The following is a 13,059-nucleotide window of genomic DNA, read 5'->3' on the forward strand; positions in this document are numbered from 1 at the left end:
AAGGCCTGCACCCCACTCCTTGCAGTGGGTTTTGCCTATTAATTTTTTAATTCCATTGACTACATGGGGATGTCTAGAGAAAGAAAGCTTTCTCCAGTGTTGGATAGGATGATGAACCATTAATGATTTTGACAAATTAGGGAGAGCAGTCTGTGTCACTCTTTAAATGGGTGAGATTGGAGACACTTGATGCAGTATTTCCTTTTTTATAAATAAGAGGTTCTGCATAAAAATTGGTTTACTCTTCACAATGAATGTTGTTGATAAGAAACTTGCTGACTGAAAATTTTCCAGTTGATGTCCCGATGTTTTTCCTTTCTTTTCCTAGCACTGCAGGATTTACAAGGAGATGTTGTTTACTACACCCTCTTCTTGAATTCTACTGATGAGAGAAGATCTCTGAGGGTCCAGGCTGATGTGAACTCTGTAGTCATAGATGATTTGCAGCCCAACACAGAGTACCAGATATTTTCTCAAGTTTTCAACGGAGTCCACAGCATCAACAGTGAAGTTGTGCATGTGACTACCTCAGATGGAGGTTGGTTAGCAGTGAATGCAGCTTGACTTAAAATCTGAGAATGAAATTGATTGATTTTTGTTAGGGTTGAGATCAGTCATCCTTCCATTATAAAATTTCCGGTATAAAAGGAAGAAGGTCTAAAACGTTAAAATGCTTAAGTGCTGGTTGTCATCATGTGGTAGATCAATAAACAGCCCCACTGAGACAGAAGCAAAAGCTCTAATAGCAGATATTAACCCAGTTTGTTCTCATCTTCTCCTGCATATTCCTGTCTGTGTGCACTAAGTTTGGAACTGAGTTCATATCAATAAATGGTGGAATTTAGAAACAATTAAAGGGTTTTTTAAAAGATTTGCTCTGTGAAGCGACATGCTTTTGACATGACAGATGTACATAAGGCCTTTCCTGAGTCACTAGAAACTCTGGGTGCAAGTTCAGCTTCTAAGAAAATTCTTTATGAGTCGTTTCTATGTCAGTGGGCAAGTGCAGAGCTGGGGGTGGAGGTTGAGGATAAAATAATAATAAAAAAATTATGCATCTGAAATGTGTTTAGAATGGTCTTTCTAATCTTTTTGCTTTATAAAGTCTCATTATAAACATTATAATATCATTACCTCAGAAGCAAGTGTTCCAGGTCATTAGCAAAGCACTTTAAGGGAGGATTCCATTTCCTTTCTCATGCCAAAGGTCAGCACCTTTTGTTTATAAAATAGAATTGATGGTAAGGGCAATTTTTCAACTGGTAAAGATTGTTTCTTATGATAAAAATAGTCCTTTGCATAGTTATTTCTGACATGCTTAGATAATTATGTAAGTTAACGCTAAGGAAGGTGTTGGTTTTTTTCTTTTTTTTTTTTTAATAAGTGTTAGACTTCATCATTACCTAGAGTAATCAACATTTGAAACCATTTACATAATGGCAATATTGCATATTGCTTCATCTATAAGGCTGATATTGTCACGTCCCAGCAGACATAAGGTATTTTGGTCTCAGGTTTTGCTTTAAAAGCAAAATGCTCTATTCTTCTTTTTTTTTTCTTCTTTTTTGAAGAATTAAGATTGAGGAGACATAAAAATAATATTTGCATGTTGACACACGTTGACAGTGCAGATGTGTGAGTAATTTATCACCATATCTCATTGGCCACATACTACTGATGATTGACACTGTGCTGCTGGTATAAAGCATTTTACCATCAGCTCTCATGATTTCTAACTGAGAGTATAATCAGCCAATTTACAGAAGACTACAGACTGTGATAACTTCATCAGAGGAAAGCAGATAAGCAGTGAACCCTTTGCTAAACCTAAATACTAATCTGCATTTGGTTAAACAAGTGCTTTTGCAGAGACAGCTGGAGTTTATTCAGTTTCTTCCTTTATTTCTAGAGCCTGAGGGCATGTTCCCTCCAGAGGTTGTCATCATCAACAGTACAGCTGTACGTGTCATCTGGACATTGCCTTCAAACCCGAACGGTGTTGTCACAGGCTACTCTGTCTATGTAAATAACCAGCAGTACAAGACTGGAATGAGCGAGCCGGGATCCTTTCTTCTGGCAGATTTGTCTCCCTTCACCGTGTATGATATTCAGGTTAGAATGTATTTTCTAGGTTGTGTGACATACTTTAATTTTACTTATTTAATTCTACTTGGATTTCCAAGAAAAATATTGTTCTGTAAATTTCTTTATACACGTGGACATGTGTTTGCACTGATGCTTGCGTGCATATCCATACAAGGAATATATTTATTTTTAGCATATTTTGGTTTGTGTACACTTTTCATCACAAATTTCCATTATCTCCTTTTTCAAAGTGTCAAAACTCCATTTACTTTCCCTTAAACACTCTGTGCTTCAGCATTAGCAAAGCTCCAACATATATTACCAAGAGGCAAAGATTCTACTCCTACTCATTAAAAGAAAATTGCAATTATTTAAGAAACATCAGGCATGCATGATATAACTTTACAGTGAAATAATGATGTTGCATTTGACACCCCATTATCAATTTTTTTTTCCTTATCGTTTTGAGGAGGCAGCAGAGCTGATCTCTGAAATCATCACAGTACTTTTTATGGTCCTAATATGTGCACCATTTTTTCTTTGCTTTTCCCTTTCTCTCTCTTTGCCTTACTAGTCACATATCTAGTGAAAGGCAAAATACTGTGGGCAGAAACATAATAATAAAAATAATAAAAAAATAAATCTTCCTGTCCTGACTTTGTAATAATCTCTTCAAGAAATGGATTTTGACACTTAATTGTAACTATTCCTGTCTATTTCATGAAGGTTTGGTTTACATTATTATATATGGGATAAACTTAGTAGTACTATGTGTACTTAATTCTGAAAATTTGCAGCCAGTTACTCCATGCCATAAATAAACATCACAGTAACAGGCATACTGTAACAGATTTCCATGTTCCAGCCCCTCTGAAGCAGCAAACCTCCATCCATGAATACACATATGACTTTCTGAATGCCACTTGGAAACACATTTGTCTTTTCTCAATAACAATGCAAATTCAGTGTACTGCCTCACTTATAGACCCTCTATATTAATTTACCATGGCCACCTTCTGTTGCTTGAGATGTTAATTATTCTTTTCTGCCGTGCTAGTATTTATATCTGCATCAATGTGATTGGTAAAACCAAAATAAGATGCCTTTACTTTTTTTTTCCTTTTGATTCTTTTTCTTCTTTTCCTGCAAACAATATTATCTTGGATGCATGTGCATCTCACTGGTAATCTTACTGCATTATTTTTCATTTTCATGCTTTTTTTATTTGAAGTAAGTTCCCTGTTGACAATACAGAAACAATGTTATGATCCTTCAATAACTATTTCACTTTTCTTAGTTTAATCCCAAGAATTGAAGGAATATAAATTTATTTCTGTGACATGTTTTCATAAAAAATTGTATAATTTCTATTTGCATTTCTTACTTTTAATTTACAAAATAGACATGAAGGAATAGAACACACTAAGGAAAAAGATTTTTATTTTTATATCAGAATATATAGTAGGAATAGAAAGATTACTGAAGGCCTCAAGTGAAAGCACATTTTTTTCAGTATTGCATACTGGGGTCTACATGTACATGCAGACAAACAAGTTCACTGCAACTCTTTTGGTGATAATTTAATAGCAAACAGCAATTAATGCCAGAGGGCTGCATGTACCCTTCTTTTGAAAACGGTGTGGGAAAATGTGATACAGTGCAGTAAATCTTTGGCAGATATACTTATCTCAAAGCTGCAGTATTTTCGTGGCTGTATGGAATCTCTTAAACAGAAAAGAATTGTATCGTGGGTGAAGAGAAAGTCTAAACAAGTAGTGGAGCTGAAAAATTTCTGCAGCTGAATATGTGAACATCCTGTTCCTCTCCACCAGATTGAAGCCTGCACGGTGTACGCCTGCGTGAGGAGCAATGGGACCCAGATCACCACTGTGGAAGATGAGCCAAAGCAGCTGTCAGCACCCATTATTCACATAATTGGCTCAAGGTACTGTGCTATAGGTGGCTTTCATGTATCAGGGACATTTGTAGTGAGAATGGGGACCAGAATGTAAAGTTATCTTCTCAAAACTGAATGAGGTGCATGAAAGAATTAGTATGCACTTTGAAAAGGTTTTTAGTGGTTGTTATCTTTGGTCTTGGAGCTTTTTCACTGAAAGATCAATCAAAGAAGTCTCACCCTTGGTTGATTGTACATACCCATTTGGGTATCACTGTGCTGTGATAATAAATAAGGCATTAGTGGAATAGTTAGGAGAAGAAGTGTAGTGGAATGAAAATTATCACATTCTGCTGTCAGTTAAGAAGAGGAAGATTAATGTTCAGGGAGCAATGCGATGCTGATAATGGAAACTTAGAATAATTCTGGGTAAAAAAAAGTCACCTATCACAGCAGCAAGAATTAGTAAGTTATCGGAAAAGGCATGCATATCTATGTCTCCTTGAACCACTGTTTGCAAACTGCCTGTCCACTACACCCACAGGCATGGGCAAACTTCTCAATTGTAAGGGGAGCATCAAAGTTGCAGTCCTTAGAAGCAGCCAAATAGTAGCTTATACAGTGATTCTTTGGGAGTTAATATCTTCCAAAGACAAAATAAAACTCAACTTGCAAACACATTTTTCAAAATTACCCCAACAGTAAAGCAGTTAACCTCCTGTGTTTGTGTTATTGTTCCTGTTATTTTGCTCTTCTGGTGGAATATGCTTATTAGCAGCATTTCTGCTAATAAAGAAAAACAAATCTTTTGAAAATAACTAGTATCTAACATCTGAGCCTTCAGAAATCGCCAACAGAATGGAGTTGCTACTCCAGTCTCTTAAGGACTTCAGCTTCTTGTTTGCTGTTTGTATGCTTTGCTTGAATTGAGCATTTGTTTCTGTGTAAGGGTGAAATTAAGCTTGCTATTTTTCTGTCACACATATAGATACAGTCAAAGCTTGTTTGATGAGAAGAACCCAATTCAGGATCTCATCTTTTGCCCTTGGCTTTAACTTATGTGTGCCTTTGTCTGTATTGTCTGTACTGCAAACACTTATGCATGTTTCTGCTATTATATATAGACTAAATATGTCAGAACACATGAATGCAAAAGGATCAAAAATGCCTTCCTACTTTATAATCTGCTCAGCCAGAAACAGACTGTTTCTACACTGCCTTTTCCTACATGTCATATTATCATCAGCTGTTCTTATATCCCAAAAGAATACTAACTACTGATCGATTGCCCGGACATGTCTGGCCGTGGCCTACATGTGCCCCGGGTAGTTCATTTATTTGCCACGGTGGATTTGCTAGAGTGGAATTTAATCAATAGCTAATTCATTAATTCTGCTCCTCGAGTATGTAGGGATTGTGCAGTATAAAAATGACTGGCTGGCTTCAGCTTTGATTGAAATATGACTAACACTACAGCTGGCAGCCTTGGCAGGTGCTGGGCTGAATATGAATTTTGCTTGTTTATCCCTTGTAAAAGAAAAAGCTTGGGCAAAAACCCCCCAGTTTATGTGGACAAGAGGACATTTTAATACGTATCTGTCATCAGAGAGGGAAAAAAGGCATTTCTAGAGTATAGACTCATGGGATATCTGAGATACAATAAAGCCTGTGCAGTTTATTGTCTTTAATTGGAATCATGACGTTTTCCCCTCTTCTGAATCAGTTTGGGGGGCTGTATTATTGATGAACATGCTGTAGGATAATGTCTTTAAAGGTGGCATTCACAAATAATTGTTTTAAAATTTGCCTCAAGGTGTTACATGACAGAAATTATAATTTCACCACCAACTTAGAAGTCTTTCTGATAGCAGCTCCATCCAAAGTGTTCTAATGAAGGTTATACCACCAGAGCCATTATAAATACCTTACTTTTCCACCCCTTACACTTAATAACTCAGCTTCAGGCTGAAACTTGGCACAAAAGGTCACAGTCCTGATATAATTATTTTATAATGCCAAACTTCAAATAGAAAGCAGTGTGGCACCCAATCCTGGAGTCCTAAGTCAGGTTCTGCTTTGCTGTGTTTCTTGCCTGCATTTAGGGTTTTTTAGGGGGAGAGATTGCATTGACCATGTTTAGGTAGAAACAAATGCCACTGAAATCAGATACACTTTTGGTTTGTTTTGTTTTTAATTAGGACCTCAGGGTCTGACTTTGTAGACAAGTATTGTATTTTATTGCACAGTTTAGAAAGTTTTCTGAGTACTGAATGCATGTGGATACTGACTGATAGTTTGGGTAGTGGATTTAATTCTCATGGTGTGTTGGAAAGTAGTTCATTCCACTTTAAAACACTCTTCTTTCTCTTTTTCCTTGTAATACAGCAGTTCTGTCGCATGCCTAATTCAAAGGTTGATGGCTCAGAAAACACCATGGCCTAATCTAGGCAATCTAGGGAAAATCCCTCACAGTTTTTTGAGTAGAGGGCCCTTTAAGTATCCTGGGGAGAACCAGAAACCCTGGTCAGGGCGTGATGGAAAGCTCAAAGAGGATAAGACCATGAGAGGAAAGTCGGGTGAATTCTTTGACTTGGTATTCAATGTCATGGCACTTTAGAAGGTTGCTGTAGCTGTTGCTGTTTGTGGGTGAATGAGGAGGAGGAATTATTTCAAATGAACACAATAGTGAAAAAGATTTTTTAAAAAATGAACAAAACAAAAATGGATAAATTGAAAAAGTGGATAAAACATAGCAACAAATTCTTGGGATTATGGTATTTGCTCATGAGTTCTAAAGGAAATCAAATATGAAAGTGTCAAACTGCTGTGTCATGTTAAAAAGCCTTTGTCATTGCTGGACAAATGGAAGGTGAGAAAATGTAGTGCAGATTTCAGCAAGGGAATATTGGGAACTAAAGATCAGGGAGTCTGATTTTCCATACAGGGATGATGTTCAGAGAGCCAGAAGACACCTGATTGCCCTCCCTACTCCAGTCATGGGGAACACAAAGTACTGAAAGGTTTCTCCGGGAAGTTTGTGGCAACAGGAGAGGTGTGATGCCATTTATCAGAGTGTCTGGACTGTGCCATACTGCCTTTTCTAATTCTGTCAGCCCTGCATCCACCATGCAGCAGGTACTTAACTCCTGTGCAATAGTGCTGCAGCAGTTGCTCAGTATGTGTGATCTCCTGATGAGGGAAATATTTTACCCACTAGTCATTAATAATAGCAGTGTCCCCTATCTTAAGCCTGTCAAGTGAATCTTGTGGTTTTTTTTTTTTACTTCCAGCTCCTAAAAAGTAAAGTCATTAAATCTTTGATTTTTTGAATTTGACTCCTGCATGTGATGAGAGTAATGGAACATTCATTATCAAGATTCTGAAGTGAAGCTTTGATATATCTTAAAACGTCATTGTTAAACCTTTACTACTGTATTGAGTAAAAAAAATAAAAATCAGGAGTCCTTTTCTGCCTTATGGGCTCTTGGAGCTGGTGATGAAGCAGGGAAACCCCAGAAGTTTATTTCCAAAGTTTGTTTTATGAAAATACATCTGAAGCATTATCAGAATTAAAAAATATTGCTATTTTTCATGGATTAAAAATGAATTCTACCTGAAAATGTCAAAAATAATTGTCTTTACATTCTTGAGCCAAATTTACTTTGCTCTCCTTCACAAAAGCAAATACACTTTCCTGGATCAGTTTGCAATTGTTCTTTATCTCCTGAAAGTGCTTTAGTGGATTTGTAATCTGAAGCAGATTGTTTCTGTGAACCTGGCTAGGCTGTCGTGCCTGTGTCAGTATTTTCCCCTCAGTGGCAGCAGTGGGACTCATCCAGCATAGGAGCTCCCATAAATGGCAGACACTTGGAGTTTTGTCTGGGCAGAGAGGGGCTATACCCTCCTCTGGGGTGCTGCACGTTTTTGTCTATGCCTGCAATTTGTGAGTCTGCTTCTGCAGGCCAGGCTGTGGACGCTTCCCGGGGAAGGCACAGCTCCAGGGTATCCCAGAGGGAGTGGCTGGGTGGCAGGAGAGGCCAGGCAGGCTCTGTGCCCGCGTTCCTGCAGCTGTGTCAGACGCACCGTGCGCGACACAGCTGCCGGCGCACTGACGCGCCCATCGTGTCCCATTAAATCTGCACCTGCTCAGGAAGATTTTCAGCTCAGCCTTCAGATGGGGGATGTCAAAAAAGCCTCTGCAGTACCACGAAAACCCTGCTGTTATTTTTTAAACTGAGCTGTGCCCTGCTCTTGCTGCATTGCCACGCTTTGCCATGGGTGGCAAGCATCAGAAGGTGTAGACATAACTGAAACACCCATAAAATTGTGAAAGAGGCTGCTTGTGTATGTTCTGGAAGGTCATGCTGAGCTTTACCTCGTTGCCACTGGTCAGTGAATTCCCCTTCCGCACAATTTCCTTGTTCAGCTGCAGTTTTTCTTTATATCAGGCTATGTCCACTCCAGTTGTGTAGCTATCAAATAATAATAAAGCGATTTCTTGTTAAAGGAAGGAAATACCTACTGAGCTCTGCAGAAAAGGCAAAATGTTTAACTTATTGTGTTAATACTTGGGCCTGATTTTAAATTATGTTTGAGACAATTATGATTTGAAAAACTGCAAAAAACTGGCACAATACTCTGAAAATATGCTCATGAGGGTCTGAACGAAACTTGCAGAAAGCAAATAATTCAAAATTAAGACTGGGAATGCTTTCTTTGCTCCTGTGGTCTATTCTGTGCAAAGACCAGGAGAGAGTTACAATGGCATTTATAAAGGTTAAAGTACTGCCCTTCTTTTCCTTTTCTTTTTACCATTTTTTCCTGAAGTTTATACACTATATTTTCCTGCTTTTCTGTTTTTAAGTGTAACACTGTATAAATGTGGATGAGTGCATTTGTGTATGTGATCATGCGTGCGTGGTAGAATAGGTAGAGAATACAAAATAGCAATGGATGGAATATGGAATTAAATCTGTGATTCAGATGAAGACCTTGGAATGATAATGGCAACTCTACAAGCCACGTTCCTCTGTTTATACCTCAAGCAAGTGAAATAATAGTTCACTTATTTTTATTCTGTTAAGATGTCAAAGTTTATCTCAGCAGCTGCTGTTTCACTGTAGCATTTTCACTTTATTAAATAATTATTTAATTAATGCTAATTTCTGATGTCACTGGCATTCTGACAGTGACTGTGTAATTGGGACATGGAGATTAAAAAGAGGTACTTGGAGCCTAACTATGCCGTATTGTCAGTCCTCCTATTCATCTACATGTAGAATTGGGATCTCCTTCTCCCTACCCAAAGAGTCCCAGTGAAAGAAATTTGTGTCTTATGCAAGACTCCACTGTGATTATACAAGAAATGAAGTGCTCGTTTGAAATATCAGTGGGAAAATTGTATTTTTGTTTCAAAAGTCCCTTTTCTTTTTTTTTTTTTAATTTATCATAATCCTAAGTGAGTTTCTTGAGGAAATATCTACACATTTGTAGTAGTGAGAGTCATGCTGCAGCTGAGCATGATCTAATAGCCCTTAAGAGATTTTGTTCCTATAACTGATGATGGTCTGATATCCAACCTGGAATCAGCTACAGGGTTTTGTTTTACAGACAGTCTTTGCAGGCTGCTGCAGTGATACTTTTGCACTCAGTCAGAAGTCTTGAGTCTTAGTCGTGATAAACAATTCCATTTCTTACTTTTAATTTGATGTCAGTCAAAAGATTTAAGTACAGAAGGGAACCAGTGCTTACTGATGCTGTAATAAGTTTTAATTCTACACGGAAGAATACATCTCAAAACAATATCCTTTTATTTTTATTTTTTTTTTAGACAAGGGAAAGGCAAGATTAAGACAAGCCTATTCTAAGTGATGGCTGAGCACAGTGTGAGTTAGCTGCACTGGCGAAGGCACAGAGGGAAAGGAGTTATGAAATGAAAAGAGTAAAATGCTAGATAGTTTGCTACACATAAGTTTCCAGAAATGGGAAAGAGATGTTGTTTAAACAGCAACATTTAAGGACTTTGGTTGTCTGTGTGATTAGTTTTCATGGAGTATTAGCAGATATTGACACTTTTTAGAAACTTTCAGACCTTTGATCTATGGAATTTGTTATTCAGAACACTTTTGAAAACTTCAAAATATTTCACTCGATGTGAACTAGTGTAAAAAGGAACTGCTAATCATTTAATGTAAGTAGTTACAGAGGCATAAATACATCCAAATGTTGAACAGATGTTTATTTTCTTATTGCAGATCCCTTCAAATCAACTGGGCATCACCGGGACAGCCAAATGGCATTATCCTGGGATATGAACTCCTACGTAAAGTGTGGCAGAAGTGTACTTCGTTGAAAACTCCAAGGAGCAGGAAAAGCAGTAGAATGTGCATCTCATTAGAATGTAAAAAGGATGAAAATATCTGTGGAGAAGTGTGTTATCATCCAGAGTTGGAGGTACTTCTATATTCTTAAGTTACTTATATAATGAAAATAATATTTTTAGGAAGAGATGTGTACACCAAACCTCTAGTTATCAGAGAAAAGGAAGTGGAGGGTTTGCTTCTTTTGATGCTTTAAAATCAAGACTCTGATAGATATCTTGAAGCTCTTCAAAATCAACTATGGATATTTGAGCTCATTACAAGGATAGCTGTGCGTGAGTCAGCTGATGACGAGTGATTCTTTAAAGTCTTTGTTTGTTGACCTTATTTTTCCTTTTAAGAGAAATGAATTGGTAAGCATTTATGAATGTGTTCATTAGCACTTTGGTTTGGTGCAGTGTTGAAGTGAATCACCAAATTGTTTTCATTTATAACATGCTGGTTGGGGGTAGAAGTCATTTTAACACATGCAAATGTGTTAAATGCACAGGAAGCTAAGCCAGAACCTGTGTTTCAAAATCCCTTCAAATATGTTGCAGGTCTGTATGGGGACTTTAGTTTCCCAACCACTGCAAGCACCACCTCACTTCACAACATCAGACTTCTGAAGTTTCTTCCTTTCAGAAAGCTTTGCTTCATGTGTGTAGTGTGATGTTCATCCCAAGAATTCAGGCTGTATAGGTGTTCCCAAGTAAATCATACAAGCCATGGATAATGAAGTTTGAGGAGTGCCACCTCTTGAGTCCCCCAACACAATCCCATTGTGACAAATTCCATGGTGGATACACATAGATCTCAGTATGTATTTTTGCATCTTACTTGGGCCAGTTGGCACCAAATTGGGAAGAGCTGTTGACTCTTTCAAAGGCAGAGAGGCCCTGCAGAGAGACCTCAACAAATTAAGAGAGATGGGCAACCACCCACCTTATGAAGTTTAACAAGGGATAGTGCTGGATTCTGTATCTGGGACAGGGCAACCCCTGTGAATACATGGTAGCTCATACGGCAACTTTAGCATAAAGACATTGCACTTGACCACTGAAAGGCCACAGGAAATTTCTAGGTGTATGCAGAACTTGAAAAATGCTAGCAAATCTGAAAAATGTAGCAAAGTTTCTCTTTGTGTGAGGAATTATTCCTCAGATCCTGCATGGCAAATGGTGGTTATTAACGTGGTTTTCTGGGTTTTTTTCTTCCCCCTCTTAAGTTATTCCTTGGCTAAATGTTTAATGGTCAGATTCTTCAGTAGACAAAATCTATTAGATTCAGCTACAAGTGGGTAACTGTTACATGACAATGATGAGCAACTCTGAATGGGATCTATTGTGATTTGTCAGAGGCATTTTTAAATTATGGCTATTTTCAGGTTAATCTTCATATGAGTTCCTGTTTAGGAGTAGGATCAATAGCATAGCAGGAGTCTGTAATGGTTTTTATTGACAAATGAGGTAGAAAGCTCTTAGTTTGAAAGTAAGATTTAATGTCATGAAATAGTGTCTCTATTTGTCAAAGATATCATCACGTGTTCTGTGACTAAAGCAAACAGTATGTATTCACAAGATTCCCTGTCAGACAAGACAGTAATTAAGGGAGTGAGTTATTGGAGGGGTTCAAATCAAAATATAAATTATTCCAGCCAACATGGCTTTAGTTTTTGAATTCCCTTGAAAGCACTACTATATTAAATATAATATTTCTGAAATCTTGCAAGAGAATTATGGGCAGCCCTTTTTTCTAAAAGGTAAAATTATTTATTTCAGGTTTCTGGCATGGTAGACTTTTACTACATCTTGGCATGTACATGAATTAAATTTGTATTAAATTAGTTTTAGAAGTTTTCCTCTCCATTTTCTTTCTAGTCTTCATACATTTATGGTAACTTTGAGCTTGGAAAGTGTTCATTTATTTTTATGGCTCCCTGGCTTTCTAATTTTTTCTAATTAATTTTGCATTACATTGTTCTAATGGTCTCTCTGTATTCTCCAAGACTGTGGTTAGGAGTGGGTGCTATTTGTTAAGCAATGGATATATAATAAATGACTGGAAAGTCCACAGGAAACTGAAGCACTCATACATGAAATGACATGGCGGTAATTTTTGTGGGTGAGTTGATTAAAATTCCCCTCCCAGTGCTTTATCTGGTTTGCTATGTGTATCTACACTAGCCATCCAAAATGTCTGTAAGAGACATCTACAGAGCTCTTAGTGCCTTTTGTGCTTTTTAAACTCAAGTCTGTGATAGGGACAACATAAGACAGTGGCAGCTCTCTCTCATATTTTTATAGAAGTCACTGTCAGGCTTTTTGCTGGTGTTTGTGGTCCTTGGATTTGACAGTCTGCTGGACAGAAACAAAAGGCAACACTGACAAGTGTGCAGTTGTTCCAAAAGCTTCTTATCCCAGTGCCAGGAGCACTTTGCAGAACCACAGAATGGTTTGGGTTGGAAGGGATTTTAAAGACCATCTCATTCCAACCCCCTGCCATGGGCAGGCACACCTTCCACTAGACCAGGTTGCCTAAAGTCCCATCCAACCTCAGCTATTCACCATGCGTTGTAGTGCCAAATGTGAAGAGATGCTGCTGAGAATTAAATGTTGAGCAGCTTTAGTAATATTCAGATCCAGAATAATAAGCAAGTTTTTTGATAATAGACTGGTCAGCAAAAGAAGGCAGTTGTATATAAATAGACAAATAGGT

General features: G+C 37.7%; 1 protein-coding gene across 1 annotated transcript in view; it reads left to right on the forward strand.

Moving 5' to 3' along the window:
- Positions 1-13,059, forward strand: part of USH2A (usherin) — a 372,326-nt gene that overhangs the window by 260,215 nt on the left and 99,052 nt on the right. The window contains exons 44-47 of the mRNA XM_059467734.1: positions 329-538; positions 1,910-2,112; positions 3,918-4,030; positions 10,237-10,435. Of these exons, the coding sequence (XP_059323717.1) occupies positions 329-538; positions 1,910-2,112; positions 3,918-4,030; positions 10,237-10,435 (725 nt within the window). The remainder of the gene's footprint in view (positions 1-328; positions 539-1,909; positions 2,113-3,917; positions 4,031-10,236; positions 10,436-13,059) is intronic.

The sequence above is a fragment of the Ammospiza nelsoni genome, chromosome 3 (genome assembly GCF_027579445.1).
Source record: "Ammospiza nelsoni isolate bAmmNel1 chromosome 3, bAmmNel1.pri, whole genome shotgun sequence".
NCBI lineage: Eukaryota > Metazoa > Chordata > Aves > Passeriformes > Passerellidae > Ammospiza > Ammospiza nelsoni.